Consider the following 21,343-nt stretch of genomic DNA (forward strand, 5'->3'; position numbering starts at 1 on the left):
AGAGGACTGACACTAGGCTCTAAATATCAGCTTAGAACAAATACAATGTTTCAACTTGTCTGTGAAATGGATTTATTGGCAGATCGCAACCCTAGAAATTGGTTAGGCGTCTCCAATAGTTGAAACATTTTTGAAATACTGCAATGCTAAATTACACACAATACATATAGTATCTATAGAGCCCAGATCCCAACTAAAGGGCCAGTACTGTAGATGATACAGGAGGGAGCTTGTCTGAAGGCCACTGCCATCTTCAGGAAGAAATAGTATGGAGAATGTATAGGGCTGGAAGCTCATGTAGGGCTGTGTTAGGAGAGTTCCAGAGAGTGGGGGCAGCACGAGAGAAAACTTAGACTTAGAAGTAGCTTTGTATGGAAAAGGCATAACCAGGGTCAGATATGTAAAGATTGCAATCAGTTTGGGTTAAGGAACTGGTGTCATTTCAGTTCCCCAATATAATTTTATTATGTGGACCCCTCCCGGAGTTTCCTCTTTGTGGTCTTGTACACCGTCTTGGCACTTTCTAAAGAAGACCGCAACGTTTTCTTGTCAGCCGTGATCTGATAGTCTCCATAGTATCCGCCGGCATGTGAGCTGCACGGGGACAGGCACAGGATCTGTCAGCTATTAGATTAGATTGTTGGAAAACCTGCCATAACTTTACAAACACGAGTCAAACGATGACCAGAGCCGGGAATGTACGGCATGCAGTGAATTATTACACAGCCAGCTACAGATCTATAATCATCACATCTGGATGTGTCCGGATATTATAGTCTTATTACAAAGCAGATAAAATACCCCAGAGCTCCGGAAACTTCCACTGCAATATTTACATTAGAGGACGAAAGTTTTGGAAACTTCATCTGGGAAATCACAAACCCTATTATTAGATGTACAAAGCAAAATGCGCTAAAAATGAAGCACCTGGCGCAAAATTTGATGTATGTTTTGATAATTTTTACGCTGATGTTGAACGCTTTGAAAAGTCTATAAAAAGGGGCGTGGCTACAAAAATAATAAATGCACCAATTTTTTAACAAAATGTTGGTCTATATGTACGGCAGCCATGAGATGGCATAAGGAGAATAAATTTATATAATATGCTTAGAAACATATGCAACATTGGGCGAAGTTCCAAGAAAAATGTCTCCATTTTCGTTTCTCCCTCATATATAAAGTATCAGTGTGTATACGATTCAGAGAAAGGGTAAGAGCAGATATGGCTGGATTAGGGAAAAGTAGAACTTTTTGAATGGTCTGGGAGTAGCAGGGGATACATCATTTGTGCCTCCCTTGCATTTCCTACATACAAATCATGGCACATACTGGGTATGGATGGATGTATGTATGAGTATGTATGTATATCAGTATGCATGTGTTCTGGGATCTCCTGCCCAACTTTGCTGTATACTATCATTTAATTTCCCTGTTACACTACTATGATCGACTACAGTATCAGTTACAACGGTGTGCTCCACCATTAAATTGCAGATGTGTGTGTGTGTGTGTGTATATATACATTGTCATGGAAATATATACATGCCCTATAGATTGCAGCTACAGATGTAGCATGGCTTATTAATGATCATGAATTCTTTACATTCCGTTCTCTGCAACACTGTTCTATAATAAGAAGAACCTATAGATCTGCGCATCCTGGTTTATGAATAGAATGCGAGCGGAACCATGCTTGGAATCAACAATCAATATAATATATAAGCCTTTAGTATGAAATATGGTTAATGACCCCCAAAGACACGTAAGATGAATTGTCATTGATCATATGCACTCACCATAGACACAATGATAATCTTTAAGGAAATAGTGGCATATAACATAAGAAATCTATATCTGTTCTGCTTTGTTCTTTTCTGGAATTTAGGAAGAAAAGTTTTAAGATCATTCGATCCCAATCTTTGTCTTTTCAAATGCCCCCTCTGGAATGGAAGGCTCCATCCACCATAACACCAATTCCATCACCCGTATCTCCTATCCAACCAACCCTTCCCACACTACGTGGTCCGGCACAGACTGTTCTAGTTCCATATGATGTTCCCGAATTCCAGAGAGTCACCATAACTGGAGATTACTGTGCTGGGGTAAGAACATTGCTCATATATTTTATCTCGTTAAAGATAATTGCATGTTGTTTGGACAAAGATTTGAGCGAAGTTTTAAGCTGGCCATACACTTTAGATAGAAATCGTCCGAATATTAGTTTATACCGACAGCTGACTTCCCCATAGACATGCACATTTGGCAGTATTGGTTGAGGAGCTGGTTGGGTAAAGAGTTAGTTTGGTGAAGAGCTGGTATAATGAAGAGTTGGTTGGTTGGCCGGTTGGTTGGCTAATGTCTTGGTTCATTGGATAAAAAACTGGCTGGGTGAAGAATTGGTTAAATGGATGAAGAGTCGGTCGGTCGGTTGGTTGGATGAAGAGTTGGTTGAGTGAAGAGTTGAATGGTTTGTTGGATGAAGAGTTGGATGGGTAACAGATTGGTTGGGTGAAGAGTGAGTTGGTTTGGGTGAAGGGTTGGTTTGGGTGAAGGGTTGGTTGGTTTGGATGAAGGGTTGGTTGGGTGAAGAGCGGGTTGGTTGGGTAATGAACTGGTTGGGTGAAGAGTTGGTTGTTTTCTTGATTGGATAAAATATAAATTAGCAAGAATGATTTTACCATATATCTAAAGTTTTATTCATACACTTTAGTTGCATTTGCCATGGCACAAAAAATGGCGACATCTGCAGCAAATTGTAAAGCATTTGAACTGACAAAAAGTGTCTGTACTTGAGCTGAAGTAATGCTGAGACACAGAGTTCTTCTTACTTGATGATAAAATTACAATGTACCACTAGGTGGGGGCTATGTTTTTACTCCATGGTTTCTAAAGTACTTCATATTTTCCGTAGTGGGATGACTGATCTATGAGCCCCAATGCATTCATACTATTGAAATCGGAGGGAAATATTTCAACCTAAACTAAACGTTCTGCAAAATATTCCGCAGGTCACAGTTGATGATTATGAACAGGCTGCAATTGGACTCGCCAAAGCTCTGCTGATCAGGGAAAAGTACTCCCGACTGGCGTATCACCGCTTCCCCAGAACCACTGCCCGGTACTTGTGTACCATGAATGATGAAAGCTGGAAGATGGAAGATGAGGTGTTTCCAGGTATAATGGGTTCACTTTCTTTTAGAACAATTTAATTGCCCCATACGCCCTGTCTGACGTAGCTGTAATTAATTACTGCATGTGACTGCAGCGACCTAGTGGGCAATCTGAGATCCAGAGGAGGAAATAAGTATCGGGAGCCATAATGGGTCTCCTCTGGAGAAAGCATTGTTAACAGGGGCACCATCTGGCTGGGCACGGGTAATGAGGGTGCTTTCTGGTTTGGGTACTCAATGGGGGCGGTATTCTTTTGCAGGCATTACATTTTGAGACGCTATCTGGCAAGCACTATATTTGGGGGCAACTTTAGTTTTATTGTGAGCCCCTTGAAGTAGTGCAGTCTGGCAGTGGTTGTGCACCCTTGATTTAGAGTATTCTAAGGCAGGACTTGGATATACCATGCTATATGTTTATATCACACTTGCGGGTATGTATATTAACAACCTAATTTTTGCTGACCCCAAAAGGGGCATTGCTACCTGAAAATATGAAATGTGGGCATAAGTGATCATCTTCAGGGGCCAGTTGCGGTTACACCATCCTCTATATACTTGTAAGTAGGGTATTGAACACCATATAATACGTTGTTAATACACTATATGATCATACCTTGAAGTTGTCGGAATGTTTTTGATCTATACAATGAAGAGATCATCTGAAGTAATTGACCATTATGTCTGTGACATACAATATAACTCCACGTTTATCCATTCCTTCTTATTTTACAGTCTTTAACCCTCCTCCAGGGGACGAGGATCCTTACAATCTAGAAAATGTTCCCCCAAACCTTTATTATGTGGTCAAGATGTTAGGGGGGATTCCGTATGTCTACAACAACAAGGAGATGGTTGAAGCCAATGACCCCAGGAGTTTACCTTATCCCGACCTTGAGACCTACACCTTTGACCTCAGTCATATCTTGGCTCTCATTGCTGATGGTCCAGCGTAAGTCATGAAATTCATGTCTTGGTTTTTTTTTATGGTGAAATGATCAGGGATGTCCCGTAGTTCTGGCTAATGGCGGCTGTAGAGGAACAGAAAATCCATACCGATAGCAAGGTTAACACATTGAGGAAAGGAGGGCCCCTAAAAAGATTAAAATAGAGCCCCTTTCTCATAGTTCACGCCACTACACCCTCTACCCAAGGACAAGAGACCCCTCTTCTTTGCGTGGTGTTGTGGCCATGTCTGGCATGGGAAATGAGGACGGGATGGGACCAACATGGGCTTGGCACCCACAGGACCCCCATCTGTATATGTCAGTGGAGCAGATTGCTTCCCTCTACCAGGACCAGATTATAGGGAGGGCATGTGTCCTTGGGCATCCATCATCTTGGGGATTAAGGGGGGTCTCCAATACTTAACCTCCCTGATTGCTGGTGATCCTATCCAGTCGAGACGAAGGTGGAGAGGTGGCCCCTTCTCCTGTATGAGGCTGCAAAGGGGATCAGGTGGGACGGGGGCCCCCAATAAACTCTTTCCCCAGTGGCCTTTATGAAATCGGGTTCTGTTCTCCACTGACGGCATGTGACGTTTTATTGGTCGAGCAGCTCACATGAGGTGGCGTCCATATTCGTAGGCCTGTTTATGAAGGTTTTGACAAACCCCTGGTGTAACTGGTCAGCATGTGGAATTGACAGAAGGAGGGTAGAGCCGAGAGGTGGGGGCCGGAGTCATCACCGGAACCTGTGACACATTGTGCTGGCAAGCGACGTTCTTCCCAGATATAAAGGTTTCATAAACTGGTTTGTCTTGTTTCGTCTGGAGATGTTTGGATCTGCCCAGGACTCCGGTACAATAAACTGATTATTATATGGCCGGTGACGAGTCTCTGCTGCATACCACAAGCGTGTATGAAAACAAAGGACAACATGACGGCTCGTCACTCATGATACCTCCTCTGACGCTGGGGACGTGGAAATCACAGAGACTTTTATTTTTAGGAAAATTATCTTTATTAACTCCAGGAAAAGTGATGACCATAAAGCAACAACATCAGATCCATACAACCAATGCCCAACGTATGACTTTCATTTACTCCAGTCCCTGGGCAGCAGTTTTCCAAAAAATCCTTTTTGTTCTTCACTGGTGGTTCAGTTGCTTTTAGTTTGTTAGCAATCTAAATAAGCAAAGCTGAAGTGTAAAGCATGGCTAAAGGACGGATCTGCATTGGAAAGATGGATTTGAGACGACCTATAGACAATGGAGTCACTGGTTATAGTTTTGCCTTAATAGAGCAAAGCTGCAGTATAAAGCATGGGTGAAGGACCAAGCAGCAGTCTGATGATATAGAAGGTTGGATTACAGATTAAAACTCCCAATAAACAATGCAGCTAAACTGGAGTCACAGATCGTAGCTGTGTCCTAATGGTGAAGAGATGTAAGAGGCACGCTAGGGATTTTATGTATGGAAAAAAAAAATTAACAAGCCGAGAAAGGGTTAATGTCCCCTGATCTAGGACGGTAACTTGTTATTGTAGCGCTCAGTGACCACTTTATAGATAGGAGTCCCCAGCAGTCTGATGCGGTTGCATATATAGCTGGAGCCGGTGCCAGTGGACGTTACTGTGATCCCTTCGCTGGGGATCTGCCAAATGTGCACTGTAAAAATAATAACATGGATCCTTATTATCTTTATCAATGTTTCCCACAGGAAAACCTACTGTCACCGCAGGCTCAACTTCTTGGGATCCAAGTTCAACCTTCATGAGATGATGAACGAGATGTCCGAGCTGAAAGAACTGAAAAGTGTCCCTCACCGCGACTTCTATAACGTCAGGAAGGTAAATGTGTTTAGAAATCCGCAGGGGTGTGACCTAAAGCTCCGGGGCCCCAATGCAAAATCTGTAACATGACCCCCCCCCACACACACACACCGTGCCCCCAATGACCATTTATGATCCTGTGTCCTCTTAGGTCGCTCTGCCACATATGTGCCCCCACAAGCCCTAGGGTCTAACTACAACTGCGACCTCTGCACTCCCCATAGCTTCACCCCTGTAAGTCCTGATGGATCTTTAAAGGGTTTTCATTTTCTGGTGATGAACTGTTCAGATTTTACTGCCAAGGGAACGACTCGGCAAGAGAATCATCAGACGGCAGTGGACGCCCAATGTAAAACATGGACACCAGAGGTCCTCCAGAGTCCGCGCTGCCCTTTCCAGCGACTCTTCCCTGGCTGATAGGGGGGATTATAATTGATACCCCCTTTGCTTTATTAATTCTGTATGCCCTATGGAACGAGGTTGTCCACATGATTAGACCCCTTGTACGTCACATTCATGAGATTTTGCTCTTCTGTACATCTTTTTTTTATCGAGAGGAGACTGTTAACTAAAGACTCTCTCAAAAAAATACCAGTCTGGTAGGGTGATCATGTGCCATAAGAAGTCTGGTATTGGTGGTCACTGGTCATTAATATTTTGAGATGGTCATTAGATACGTCATACAGTTGGGTTCAGGTGGTCATTGGTATTTTATTGAGCCGATCCTTCGATAAGACAGCAGTTTGGTCAGATGATTGTCTGGTGTTGGTGATCATTGATATTTTGAGATGGTCATTCGATAAGTCATACACTTTGGTTCAGGTGGTCTTTGGTATTTTGTTGAGATGGTCTTCATACAGTCCTGCCGTTTGGTTGGGGTGAACGTTGGGACAAATAGTCCAATAAATATAGTTTCAGGTTTGTATAATTTAGTAAAATATTCAGGAGATAAATGATGCGGGTTTGGGTGGTGTGGACATTAATATTAGTAGGACGCTTAGACACCAATCCGATTTTCTGGGTTATGTAGACTTTACCACTTTTACTTCTCATCTGGGAGCGTGTCATACACTTTGTTGTGTGGATATCGATCTTCTCGTGACCTCATCTAGAGATCAGTATCAGACACTTTGGGCGTTATGGGCATTCATCATTAATTGCGGTGATTATGAGGTAGGTCATAGAGTTTGGGTGGACATTCTTTGTTGAGATGATCATGTGAAAGTCTTCTATTTCGGCTGGTATGGACATTGATCTTCTGGTGAGGTTATCTGGAGACAAGTTGTGCGGTTTGGGTGGTACGGATATAAATAATTAGGTGAGCTGACCAAGCTGAACAGTATGGAGGAACATCAGGAGATCAGGAGATAAGTTATGGTGGATCTTGATACTTTTAATGGTCTAGAGGTGTGGCTTCTATGGACATTGATTTATTTTTTTGGTAACTTGACCTTGAGATGAGTCACAAGGTTCTGGTATGATGACGCTTATGAGACAAAGAGGACAACTGATCTCCTGGTTTTCTGTGTGTTTAGGTGGACACCCATATTCACGCTGCCGCCTGCATGAACCAGAAGCATCTGCTCCGCTTCATTAAGCACACCTACCGCACGGAATCGGACAGGGTGGTGGCGGAGAAGAATGGGCAGAAGATGACACTCAAGGAACTATTCGAGAGTCTCCACATGGATCCGTATGACCTGACTGTAGACTCTCTGGATGTCCATGCGGTAATATATACATTAGTCTGTAATGTACTGGTGACGATTTATAGGAGCTCGTAATAAAGGACCCGGAAAGATTGATGGAGTCCAAAAATAAGAGTTTATTCAATATCACCAGGACTCGGCTCCGACAACTCTGGACCTGAGAAGTAGAGTATTGGGGGTTCTGTAAAGTCTTCAGCTCTTTAAAAGGCCAATTAAAAATACAATTTGCCTTTGTGTTTTTCCGTATCAATGTATTTTATAAATCCTACATTTGGGGTTAATTAGACTAAACACAAAGAAAGAAAAACCGCAAACGGAGAAAGTCCAGCGGCGGATTTATTGTCCTAGAGCGCGGAGACCGTTCTGAGATATTATAACGGGTCACAACTTTATCAGCGGTCCATGTCCCAGAGGTCGTTGTACCCCACAGAGCGGTCATCGTACCACAGGGTCCAATATGGGGGATGGGGCAGGGGACGGCATCTTTTTTTTTTTTTTAGACTTTGTTATTCTTTTTCTCATGGAAAATCCCAACCTATTAAATGACGAAAAAAATAATTGAATAAAATTCTGCGGTTTTGCAGTTTAACTCCAGTGTATTCGTAGCGAGCTTATTATAGTACACAAAACTTTTATAAGGATTTCCTCCAGAGCATGAAAACGCTCTTCAATTGCATCCTAGCTATATCCGTTTCTGGGAAAGCTGGGTGATCATTACAGATCCCATAGGGGTTGTCACCCGTCCTTCCTGGAAACGGATGTAACAGCTGAATATTTACTGTGGTTTTTTAGAATTTTTGGGGAGACGTTTTTTAATATTAGACTTCTGGTTCTCTGCAGGGACGACAAACCTTTCACCGCTTCGATAAGTTCAACGCCAAATATAACCCTGTGGGCGCGAGCGAGCTCCGAGACCTCTACCTGAAGACGGAGAATTATCTAGACGGGGAATACTTTGCTCGGATTATCAAGGTACGGACTCTGGCGTCCTGAGAATCGCATCCGGTCACGACATCTACATGCGATTTGCAGGGAAATATTTCTTTAAAATATCTATATAATATTTAAAGGGACACTAATAATAATCACAGATGAGCAGATGGACCAATCAGATTTAAGATTTACCGATCCTCGTGATACCCCTTTAACCCCAATTTTTTTGCATTCTGTCCATGTTTTGCGGATAGCCCATTGATTTCAATAAATGCATCACATGACCATTGGGGCAGCCCTTCAATGAAAAAAGTTGTTTCTTTTTAAATACCCCCCCCCCCCCCCAATTAGTTAGCACAATTGCTTGCTTTTCAGCGGTGCTGCACGTTGCAAATTATGGGTCCCTGATAGAAACATGGCGCCCCCTCCTGGTGCACGTGCATCCTGGTTCACACACTTTCTTCCCTTCCCTTGGATAAGGATATGGCGAGTCAAAAGTCAGGAACCCCCCAAATATCTGTAAGATCCGATTACGTCTTAGACCAATGGTTGTATCTTCGAGGTTTACCCTCTCCGCCATATTGAATGCACCTAAAAAAAAGTCCAATTATAAGGGGCGGGGGACGTGTCCCGGATTATGATGTATGTCTTTTTATTAATGTGGCCCCTGTGCGTCTTGTAGGAAGTGGCTCAAGAGCTGGAGGACAGTAAGTACCAGTACACAGAGCCGCGGTTATCCATCTACGGACGCTCCCCCGACGAGTGGGACATCCTGGCCAAGTGGTTCATCAAGCACAAGGTCTACTCCCCCAACACGCGCTGGATCATCCAGGTTCCTCGGATCTTGTAAGTCAATAATGGATCAATCCCAAATCTTTTTATCCAAACCCTACCGGTGCCTCGTTCCATTAAAGAGGAACTCCACCATTGAGTATTTTTTAGAACAGATCACATCTAGGAGATTTATAAATCCTTTGCTTTAGTTTACCAATCTTGAGGTGCATCACGATTACTCCAGTTACATCCAAAGCTGCATTTATCATTCTGATGGTTTACTATGCAGTGCATTATAGGAGCTCAGATCATGGTGACCTGAACACTCAGGAGACAACCACTGAAGTTTTACTGTAGCTTTGGATGTGACTGGAGTCTAATAGATAATGTAACCCAAGATCAGTACAAGATATGTAGTCTCTTCACGTTACATGTAGAGGTCTTTTATATTGTAAAAAGTGGAGTTACCCTGATGACATCACAGACCTTTGTGCAGAAATAAATGGGCCCCAGGTGATTGCAAAAGGGGCCACAAGTGCTGATGAAAATCTCTCCAGCTTCTTATCCAAGATTCCCAAGAGGGGCTGAGGGGGTTTGGATGCCTTTATGGAGCACAATAGTCCTGTTGTATTAGGAGCTGGTAGAGCGCCAGCGCAGGTGCCCCTCCAGTGCTATTTCCTGGCATGTAGAGTATATATGAGAAGATGGAATAGGTGGAGTTCCCCTTTATCAACACATCTTATTTATATGACTTGTGGATCGGTTGTTGCTCCAGGAGTCGCTGCTCGCGCTGCCGTCTTCCAGTTACAGGCCGGCGTAATGGCAGAGAAATACACATTATTCTTCCTGCGGTCGGGAAACTTGATGCAACCTCAATATAAAGGGACCTCTCGGGGCCATTAACAGCGGGATATGATGGAGAGATCTGCAGACAGCGTGCCAATTACTGCCGATCACACCCTGACCCGTCTACTGCTCACTTATATGTCCCTTATATATCCCTTCTATGTCACTTATATATCCCTTGTATATCCCTTATATATCCTTATGTCACTTATATATCCCTTATATATCACATATATAATCCCTTATTTAACTTATGTATCACTTCTATATCCCTTATATGTCCCTTATATATCCCTTATATATCCCTTGTATATCCCTTATATGTCCCTCATATATCCCTTGTATAGCCCTTATATATCACGTATATGTCACGTATAGATCACATTTTATTTTGTTTTTTAAAGAAGTCGCCTTAAAAAATGATAATGTCTGCTGCCCCCTGGTGGTAGAGGCTGCGTACTGCAACTAGTGTCTTTCTGCAAACTGAAAGAAATTAGGTTTTAGTTTTTTTTATACCATGCAGGGTCTGTGGAAATCTGGGTGATGATCCCTATTGTCGCAGCAATGGCGTTCTATTAGTGGTTAAAGAAAACTCAGGAACTTCTGTTTCCACTCTAGTTTTTTTCAGGGGGGGGCGCATAATAATAATAATTGTGAATTAATGACCGGTTCTTCTCTTCCAGCGACATTTTCAAGTCCAAGAAGATCCTCCCAGATTTCTGCAAAATGTTAGAAAATATTTTCTTGCCGCTGTTTGAGGCGACAATTAACCCTTCGGATCACAAGGAGCTCTACCTCTTCCTCAACTATGTAAGTAAGAACCCCCCCCCCTCCCCCGCCGGGTGTTTGTTTATTGACGTCGCTCCAGGTAACTCGATGACCGTGATGAACGTCTGTGATTTCAGGTGACCGGATTTGACAGTGTTGATGATGAGTCCAAACACAACGATCACATGTTTTCCTACAAGAGTCCAACCCCCGACCAGTGGACGCACGAGCAGAACCCACCGTACAGTTACTACCTGTATTATATGTACGCCAACATCATGCTGCTCAACAACCTGCGCAAGTAAGTGACCCCCCCCCCCCCAGAGTGCTCATTGGGTATAAATAATGGAGGCGGCTGGGAGAGGACTGATTATATACATCCCATATGTAGAAATGATAGGTGTGTATATAAACCATGTGTCACCCCGTGGGGATAAACCTGTGCACCCTACTGACTGTCTCCTCTCATTACAGGCAGCTGAGACCTTAGTCTTTCTTGCTCCTGCACGTCCCTCCTTGTCTTGCTTGTTAGAGAGAAACAGTCCATTGTATAGTAGATAGAACTTCCTGTGATCACCTCTGTACAGGTATCTGCACATTCCTCCCAACCGTCCCCGATTCTGGGCGGTGTCCTGCTGTCCCAGGTGGCCGGGGGTATGTCCCACTGTCAACTGTATCTGCGTCCTTAGGACGCAGATACAGTTGAACCCAATTCTGAGGCAGGGAACCATCAGTTTGCTTCTTCAGAATTAGTTCAGAGCGGAGGGGCAGAGGGAGCTCTTCCGCTCTCCGAGGACTCCCCGGGCACAGCGCTACTTTAAGCACGGAGCTTGGGGAAGCCCTGGAAGTCACTGTCCAAATATGGACAGTGACGTCAGTGGCTACTCCTTGAGCGGAATCCCTGTTGCTGATGATATGGCCGGGGATTCCGCTCATAGAGAAAACCCCTGAGGTCACTGTCCATATGTGGGCAGTGACATCAGGGCTTCCCTCTAGCAGCGGAATCCCCAGACTATGCTCTGACTGGTGATTCCGCTCCTAGAGGGAGCCCCAATGGTGCTATCTACAGGGGGGTGTGGCACTATCTACATGGACACTGTGGCACTATCTACAGGGAAACTGTGGTGCAATCTATATGGGCACTGTCTACATGGGCACTGGCATTAGGGGCAGCTAGGGGGCATTATGCCATATGGGGGCATCTTTAGGGGCATTATGTTGTATAGGGGCAGCTATGGGGAATTATACTGTAAGGGGGCAGCTATGGGGCATTCTACTGTATGGTGGCATCTGTATGGGCGTTATACTGTATGGGTACATCTGTGGGGCATTATACTGTATGGTGGCAGCTATGGGGCCATTATACTGTGTGCGCAAGCAGCATCGGTTGTCCCTCTTTGTGATAGTTCATGGTTGGGAGGAATGATCTGCATGCACTCAGCTGGTGGTCACCCAGACAGGAAGTCAAGCAGAATAATTCCATCCTGCAAAATGAGAGCTCTAAGAAGATAAATCCTGCCCAGCTGTGTAATGCTCGTTATCCTAAGTGTCTGCAATCACTGCGGTGCAGATCATCTTTTCTCGCCATATTTACATATTTCTGGAGAATTCCTTTAAGGCCCTGTTCACATGGAGTTTTTTATAGGCAGAAAATTCTGCCTCAAAATTCCGTCTGGAATTTTTAGGCAGATTTTGATCTGCTTGCACGCCGTTTTCCGCCTGCGGCCATTGAGCGCCGCGGGCAAAAACACCATGAAAAACCTTTTCTCTGCCTCCCATTGATGTCAATAGGAGGACAGAGACGTAAAAGCTCGAATATAGGGCATGTTGCTTCATTTTCCCGCCAGATGGTTTTTTTCCGCTCGCGGGAAAAAAAACTCCTCCGCCTCCCATTAAAATCAATGGGAGACATTTTCTGACTTTTTTGGCGTGTTTTCCAACGCGGTTTCGGCTTTAAAAAAGCGTACAAAAACTCAGTGTGAACAGGGCCTAAATGTCGTCGTCTTGGGTTTTTCCAGAACTATGTGTCCCCTATGCTCTAGGGACCTGCAGATTTTCACATTTCTGAGCTATGCTGCTGGTCTCACCATTGACTTATTTTTCGATCCCTTGTTCCCATCAGCGGTTTGTAATGAGATGATCAATATCGTTTTTCCGTTTTAGCGAGAGGGGGATGAGCACCTTCCTGTTCCGGCCCCACTGCGGAGAAGCCGGGTCCATCACTCACCTGGTGTCGGCTTTTATAACTGCAGATAACATTTCTCATGGATTAAATCTCAAAAAGGTAACAAACAGACTTATCAGAACCCTTAAGTAATTTGGTCACATGTAGCAGAATGCTGGGAGTTGTAGTGCATCTAAGGCTGTCGAAAGGAGTCGTCTTGCAAATCAAACGTGTCCTCTATACTATGCAGATACGATACATGGATTCTGAATTGTTGGACCTCAACGTAATATAGTCTGAGATTTTGTTCTTACGGGCCTATTTTTTATTCCAATTCCTCATCATTCCCAAGATCTCTGCTTGCTACTGGTGAATAGAAACTTTCTTGTTTATATGCAAAGGCTGAAAATCTGTCCAGATCTTAAGGGGGTTTTACACAGGACGATTATCGGGCAGACAAGCGTTAATATAACACTCGTTGCAAACGCTGGATCATCTGCCGGTCGTATCGATGTCTCGTTGATCGGCCCTCGCTGTACCGGCCAATTATCGGCCCGTGTAAAAGGGCCTTAATTCTTCTCACAGGTGAGAGTTTGTTACAATTGTATCCAGTCTAGACAATCCTTTGGACTCCAGGTTGATACATTTTATTTGCACTGATACATTGTAGCAAACTATAAGGACAGGAAATGATCTCACAGAGGATTGTATAGGTCGGATACAAGTGGAGTAACCCCTCGTCTGAGCAGGTCTAGTATGTGTTTTCAACATCTAGAGGTTAGGGGGAATGCTCCCATTCACTGACAGCAAGCAGAGATGTTATAAACGGTGAGTAATTGATATACAAAGTATATTAGAAAAATGTCGTGTTTTTCATTATACCATGATCACGCTTTATTTACATTGTATGTGATACCAGGGCTACACATGGTCTGATAGTGCCCCCCATTGGCGTTAGTGCCCTTTGTAGGGTAACAGTCCGCATGTATAATTCGGGAGTCTGAGGGACTAATGAATTCTGACAATCGGAAGCTGTGACTGCTACAATCTAGATCCATATATACTGTACGTTATTATGGGAAGTGACTGGTGTTCTCTCGATCCTACAGAGCCCCGTCCTACAATATCTCTACTACTTGGCGCAGATTCCCATTGCGATGTCTCCTCTCAGCAACAACAGCTTGTTCCTAGAATATTCTAAAAACCCTCTGCGGGAGTTCCTGCACAAAGGCCTGGTCGTGTCCCTGTCCACAGACGACCCCATGCAGTTCCACTACACTAAGGTGGGTGCAAAGAAAAAGTGGGGTGACCTTCCCCCGATCATTTATCATTGTCATCTGGGGTCTCCGGCCTAGAGGATGAGAATATCCCCTTATAGGAGAGATATATGGAAAAACAGCCTCCCGTCATAACGTTTCTCACCACTTTAATAGAATCCTCTTTTGCTGAAATATTCTGTGCTGCTGGAGCATTAAAAAATGTTTTAGGAGAGGAGTTTTCTGATCTTGTGGGAGATCAGCACACTCCTGAAATACTTTGTGCTGCTGGGAACCAGTTTCTTCTATTAGGTAGCTCAGTTTGTGACCCCTACAAGTTCATAACACTCCTCTCCTAAAATACTCTGTGCTGCTAGGAATCCTGATCCTTCCACTATGTAAGTCTCAGTCTGGGACCGTCCACTTCCATTCCCTCCTCCATGCCCCTGTCCTCAGTAACACTTCTCGCTATTTTACAGGAGGCCCTCATGGAGGAATACGCCATCGCCGCACAGGTCTGGAAACTGAGCACATGCGACTTGTGTGAGATCGCCAGGAACAGCGTCCTGCAGAGCGGCCTCTCCGACAAGGTCAGAACTTCATGTGGAGCCTCCTTGATATTTTAGGCCACCGACATAAAACGGATCCCGTCCCAATTAAAAAAAAAAAAATTGCTGCAAACGCAACGTTACCGGGAAATACAGCAGCAGCAACGTGCGGAGTGATGATATAATGTGATCCAGGGGACGTGGGAGATCGGGGGGTTAACAGTGGCAGCTGGAGGCAGCTCACAATGCGGTGGTTTTGGCGTAGTGGGCGGAGCTTAGTTCCTGAATGTCGCTATTACGGTATTTGGCCCATGTGCTAATCGTCATCTCTTATCCTCCCGTTTAACAGGAAAAGAAGCATTTTCTGGGGTGCAATTACATGAAGGAAGGTCCGGAAGGAAACGACATCAGCAGAACCAACGTCGCGCAGATCCGGATGGCGTATCGATACGAAACGCTGTGTAACGAGCTGAGCTTTCTGGCAGACGCCATGAATTCTGAGGCCATTCCTTTGGCTCAGTCACAATGAGGAGACCCCAGGGGAATTTCTCTTCATTCTTATGCCTAAAACCCGCCATGGACATTAGTGATGAAGAGGAGGATGGAGGAGGAGGAGGAGGAGGATGATGATGATGATGATTGATGGAGGAGGAGGATGATGATGATGGAGAATGATGATGATGATGGAGAATGATGATGATGATGATGGAGGAGGAGAATGACGATCATGATTGATGGAGGAGAACATGACGATGATTGAGAAGATGATGATGATTATTAGAGACGTCTGCTGTTTTCCTGCAGGATTTGCTGTTCAGCTTTGCGCTCAAATAACCGGTCACATGTATCGGGACCGCGTACGCTGTGACCTGTTCATATAGGGATGGACGCAACCTCAATACTCGTCCTTTTCTGCCACTATTATTTCTGTTAACGCGGCTTATACATAACGCTGAAGAGATGGGGGAGGGGGCAGGGGGAGCGCTTAATTTGTTATCCGTAAATGAAGCCTCAACATAAAGTAAAAGTTACTGAAAAGACTAAAATGTACAAATGTGAATCCAATAGGGACTGATGTGAAAGAGGCGCGACATCGAATATCACCCGCAACTTGCAATCACTGTGCAGTTTAATGTAATTTATTGTTCTCTGTTATCAGCCATTTCAGGCTGGGGATAGGCTGACTGTGGGTCCGGTGAATACAATCTATTGTTTCCTGTTATCAGCCATTTCATTTTATCATGCTGCTGCACTATTACAAGCTGGACAATCTTGGTCAGTGGCCCTTTAAATGTATATTTTTCATTGTTGATACAAAGTTGTAAACAGTCTGGAAACGTTGTTGCTATTCAGAGGCTAAATAGTCCTGCTCACACAGCTGATGGGTTTGTTCCAATGTATCAGTGTAGGTAAAAGAATCAGCCAGAGTTCAGGACAAGAGATGTCTGGAGAACTGTCTACACTGATACACTGTAACAAACACTGAGCTGTGAGTAGAACTAGATCAGATGTTTTTCAGCCTCTGGGTGTAAACAATAGATGTTTCCAGTCGTTGACAGCAAACATGGATCTTTCAGTCACTGCTATTTGACAATTGAGCATTTTCTTGGTATCTTGGACGTCTTGTGCCCACCTGGCTGATGCCCTCTGTCCGCAAGCTTTAGAGGCAGCAGTCAATGGAACAGCTGTGGGCAAAAGCAAAGAGCTGTAGACCTGCCCTGCAGAACCTAGTCCTGCCTGTCAGAAAGCAGGGAAATAAGAGCTGCTGCAGAACCTCTTTCACGGGGTGCTGCATTTCCATTACAGAAGATCTATAGGCGTTTGCGGCCACTGAGGTTTTCTTAGTAGAGGAGCATTAAATCCGCAATGAAGGTTCATGGCGACTCATTGCTATTACTGCGAAATTCTGAAATTGTCCTCTTATATCTGTACTTGGGAAAGCTGGGTGAAAAAGAATAGGGCAGCTCCCACTGGAGTTACTACCCAACTTTCCCAGGTTCCTGAACTGCAAATCTGCCTAGTTATGCAGCAGGAAATAAGGGGCTGTAGCGCCGCATGCCTACAGGTCTGGGAAAGCTGGGTGGCGATCCCTTCCAGAGCTGTAATGGCGGCCATGTTGGCCGGTCCTACTGCCACAATGTATCTGCTATGACACGCGCATCGTATACTATCATGGCGGCATGCGGTTATCTCACTGTAGATCTCAGTCTGTCGTCTGCTTGTTCATTCAGCGTTCCACAGCCATCTGTGCGCCTAACACGTGGCTGTAACGCTCGGCCTCGTTTACGTCTTGTAGTTACTTTCATATTTTATGTTATTTTGCCAAGTTTTGTTTTTTTTCCTCTGTGTAAATTAAATAAAATCCGGTGCCACCGATGACGACAGTTTGGCGTCTTTTCGTGCGGGGAAACTCTCCACTACGTGTGAATCCTTGCGTCGTCCTCTTATGTGCAATAGTTACACATTCTTTTCAGTTGTTTCTTAGCTATATATCCAATTCTGGGAAAGCTGGGTGATCAGCAATATGGCCGCCATTACAGCGTTATATAGTAGCAGTGGGTTGTACCATTGAAAAAATTCTAGCAGCCGTTTTTATCACCCAACTTTCCTAGAAACTGATAAGACTACAGCACTAGATTTACATCACGTATAGAGAATTGCGCAGCGTCCCTGCACCGGCTCTCAAGGTCACGTTCACACAGGTCGGATACACTGCAGAAAAGTGCGCAGAGTATCCGACCTACAACCCGCAGGGAACTCCGGCCGAAAAAACACACCAAATCGCGGAGCAGATTTTTGGCTGTAATCGCCTGTGATTGGCTGCAGCAGTCGTCACATGGGATGAAACGTCAACACAGGAGGCTGGGCCCGGGCTGAACGGGGAACAAGGAGCGGTTGCTATGACAACACCAGGGGGTGGGTATCGACTTTTCAATTTAAACAAGGCCTAAACGAGTTTTCTTTTTTTTAGATTTGCGTTTTTTTACGGCAGTATCGGAGCTTTTCCGCAGCAAAAAATGGCAACATTTGCTATTTGTTGTGGCTTTTACCTCCCCAATGAATTCAATGGTGGAAAAACCATGATAAAAGTGCAACGATACCCCAGAATAAATGGACATCCCACGGATTTAAAAAAAAAAAGAACAGAAGCCCCGCAGGTCAATTCATAAGCCTTTTAGCAGCACATTTTTCCCGCAGCGTCTGGATGAGATTTGTTCAAGTCTCATTCACGTTGATGCTACGGTAAATTCCGCAATTAAACGGCTACGTACACCTTTAAAAAAGTAATCAGTGTGACTACTTTTTAATACAAAAATATTTGACTTTTTGAGATGCGGCGGCTTCGTATCCTGTGTATCTGGCGCTGAGAACGGAGTCAGTCAGGTCAGCGGGACGCAGGATCCACCGGTTACGAACTTAGATGTGATCGGTAACCGCTCCATCCTGCGAGTCTCCCGCCAGTCCTGCTGATGCTGACGGATTCAGGATTCTGTGCACGATACAGCTGCTCGGGATACAGGATATAAAGCGGCTGCATCACAAAAAAGTAGAATTTTTATTAAAAAGTAATTACAAAGTTGCACCAACTAATTTAATAAAAAAAAGGTGTACATAGCCCTCGAATGCTTTATGGAAAATCCACAACTAATCCGTCAAGTGTGAACGTACCCTTAGGCCGGGTTCCCACGTAGCGTAAACACTGAGGAATTTCCGCAACGGATTTCTGTGCAGAAATTCCGCAGCATTTACAGTAGCAGCAAAGTGAATGAGATTTAGAAAATCTCCGGCCAACGCTGCGGAAAAAACGTTCATGAATTGACCTGCGGGGCAGAATTTAAATCCATGTCAATTTATGGTGCGTTTTAGATTATTTTCCGCTGTGAGTTTTCCCCATTGAATTCAATGGGGATGCAAAAGCCGCAACAGAAAGCCGAGTGTTGAGACTTTTACGGCGTAGTCGCAACGATTGCGCGGCAAAAATCGCAGCTACAGAAGAAAAAAAAAAAAAAACACTTCCGCAGAAGTTTGTTTCTTTGTCCAGTCTGGCCTCCTGGAAGGACATTGCATCCCGTGTGACCGATGCAGCCAATTACGGAATGCAGCGTCATCCAGGGAGGCCGAACCGGACTGCACAGGAGCGTAGCGTCACCATAACGTCCTAGGTAAGTATAAGCGGTTTTTTTACCGCAGCAGAAAATTCGTCCGACAAAACGCACCACAATGCGGTTTTTCGGGCAGAATGTATTGCAGGTTCCAGGTCGGACACACTGCACCGTTTTTACGCAGCGTATCCGACCCGTGGGAACCCGGCCCTAAAGGGAAAAACTGTCCCAGTAGATTAGGCTCGGTTCACATTACCGTTACTATACATTTACCTCTTTTCCGTCAGAGGAGAGGGGATCGAGAGATTAAACGGAACAGTTTCGTTAGAATTACCATTGATTTCTTTTGTTTCTGTTGCTTTCTGGTTTTTTTCACATAACCAAAAGACCTCACTTCTGCTTCCATCAAAAACACGGAAACCTGGCGAACGGAGAAAAACGGAAAGCAACTGAAACAAAAGAATTCAGTTCAAAGTTACTAAACCGTGAAATATTTCTCTCCCTATTGCAGATTTTATTTTCTCAGAGGACTTATAATTACATAAAAATGTTCATTCAATTAGACAAATCAATACAAAGCACAAATAGAAATCTAAAAATGTATTATAATTAACATATCGGATAATCTATAAAACGAAATGTAAAAAATAAAATGTAAAAACGATCATTTAAATGTCATTCATTTCAATATGGGATCAAATCTATGAAATATTGAAATTGACTCATTTTAAATTTGTTTGATAAAAATTAAAAATAATATTAATAAACATACAATTATGGGGGGGGGATAAAAATAAAATGTTTTCACAGAATTAGAGATATTCAAGTCAACAAATTTTGTTTCAAGATATTTTATTTTTGGACAATTAAAAACACGCAGCTTTTTCTTCGGCCGCACGCGCGTTACTTTACAAAGGCCTTTCTGTAAATACGTTGATCGCTCTCCGCGTACAAGGCAAAGGTCAGAGCAGCCGATCAGAATCACAGGTTATTACTATCCTGATTAACTGGTCCTTTTGACCATAAGATGTCTGAATTACGAGAGGCGCCATTTTGTGGGCGGGGTCAACATTAAATAGGAAGCGGTGGGTGACGTGCGGTTATGTAAACACGGCTTCAGCGACTAATGGCGGCCGCCTCAGTACGAGAACGTATCCAGTGTAATATATTAGTGCTCATTATACATTGTAAACAATTTTCCAATAATTACAGTAAATGTAACAGAAGTAAATTACAACCTGCGCCATTTTCACAACAAACCTCGCCCGGATACGTTATAGGACTATTATCTGATCTGCACAATTTTAGAATGATGTGAAGAAAGTCTCGTCTATGCCCCACGGTATAACTCCACCCCCACGGTATAACTCCACCCCCACGGTATAACTCCACCCCCAGGCCACTGATCAATGTTACGCAGTCGTCCGACTGATCTGTCCTGTCAGCGCTCAGGCAATTTGTCCAGGCACATTGCGTCTGATTGGCGTATTACGTGTATGGCCAGCGGTGAGCGCGCCCTTCCGATTATAGAGGTAAAAAAATATCCTATTAAAGTGCTTTTCACTAGGAAATTTGTATAAAAATGGTGGCCCTCCAGCTTATTGTCAAACTACAACTCCCAATATGCTCTGATAGCACTGACTTTCTTCTGAGCTTGTGCTAATACACAGCAGGCAATCTAAACAAGCAGAGCTGCAATGTAAAGCATGGGGTACGGAGCGGTAGCCTGACCCTCTGATGAGACCGATGGGGAATTTCAGACTCCAGCTTAGCTGCATTATCTATCGGAGTCACTGATCACAGCAGCGTCCTACTGGAGCGGACAAAAATAAATAAATAGCTACTCTTAACAAAACAGTGCTGCAGTGTAAAGCATGGGGACAGAGCAGCATCCTGAGCCCCTGATATGACAGGAAGTGGCTTTCAGAATGACCTGGAGTCAATGATCATCGCTTTGCACTAATGAAGCAGATCGAAAAACTAGACAAACCCTCAGTGAAGAGGAAATTGGAGGAAAATTTGTAGCAAGTGAAGATTACCTATAGGAAGTGACTTATATAAAATACGTGAGACCGCACGTGGACATCCCCTTCAAGTTATTACAATTATTTAGTGTTTTCATCTGACAATGTGTAGACTCATTAAATGGGCAGTGTGGCCCTGATCATAGCTCAGCCACTAGGTGGCGGTGTAATTATTCTCGCAGACAATCACACAGGGGCAACCAAGAAATGTATATGTAAACCTGTATATCCAGGTCAATCCAGTGGCGGCTGCAGGAAATTAGAAATCCAATACAATTA

The 21,343-nt window shown here is 44.0% G+C and overlaps 1 protein-coding gene and 1 long non-coding RNA gene across 3 annotated transcripts in view; one reads left to right on the plus strand and one right to left on the minus strand.

Moving 5' to 3' along the window:
• The window catches only part of AMPD3 (adenosine monophosphate deaminase 3), a 31,403-nt gene extending 15,783 nt beyond the window's left edge, over nt 1-15,620 (plus strand). For both annotated transcript variants that reach the window (XM_075848716.1, XM_075848717.1), the window contains exons 3-15: nt 1,886-2,102; nt 3,009-3,174; nt 3,903-4,119; nt 5,828-5,957; nt 7,475-7,669; nt 8,489-8,620; nt 9,264-9,427; nt 10,885-11,011; nt 11,107-11,270; nt 13,133-13,253; nt 14,243-14,416; nt 14,869-14,979; nt 15,287-15,620. In XM_075848716.1, the coding sequence (XP_075704831.1) occupies nt 1,886-2,102; nt 3,009-3,174; nt 3,903-4,119; nt 5,828-5,957; nt 7,475-7,669; nt 8,489-8,620; nt 9,264-9,427; nt 10,885-11,011; nt 11,107-11,270; nt 13,133-13,253; nt 14,243-14,416; nt 14,869-14,979; nt 15,287-15,466 (2,098 nt within the window). In that variant the 3' untranslated portion in view covers nt 15,467-15,620. The remainder of the gene's footprint in view (nt 1-1,885; nt 2,103-3,008; nt 3,175-3,902; nt 4,120-5,827; nt 5,958-7,474; nt 7,670-8,488; nt 8,621-9,263; nt 9,428-10,884; nt 11,012-11,106; nt 11,271-13,132; nt 13,254-14,242; nt 14,417-14,868; nt 14,980-15,286) is intronic.
• Nucleotides 7,967-19,536, minus strand: LOC142716988 (uncharacterized). The gene is made up of 2 exons (XR_012871687.1): nt 19,375-19,536; nt 7,967-8,183 (listed from the first exon to the last, which is right to left on the minus strand). It is a non-coding gene; the product is annotated as an uncharacterized LOC142716988 (long non-coding RNA).
• Between the last annotated feature and the right edge of the window lie 1,807 nt (nt 19,537-21,343).

Source organism: Rhinoderma darwinii, unplaced genomic scaffold (genome assembly GCF_050947455.1).
Source record: "Rhinoderma darwinii isolate aRhiDar2 unplaced genomic scaffold, aRhiDar2.hap1 Scaffold_4522, whole genome shotgun sequence".
In the NCBI taxonomy this organism is placed as follows: Eukaryota; Metazoa; Chordata; class Amphibia; order Anura; family Rhinodermatidae; genus Rhinoderma; species Rhinoderma darwinii.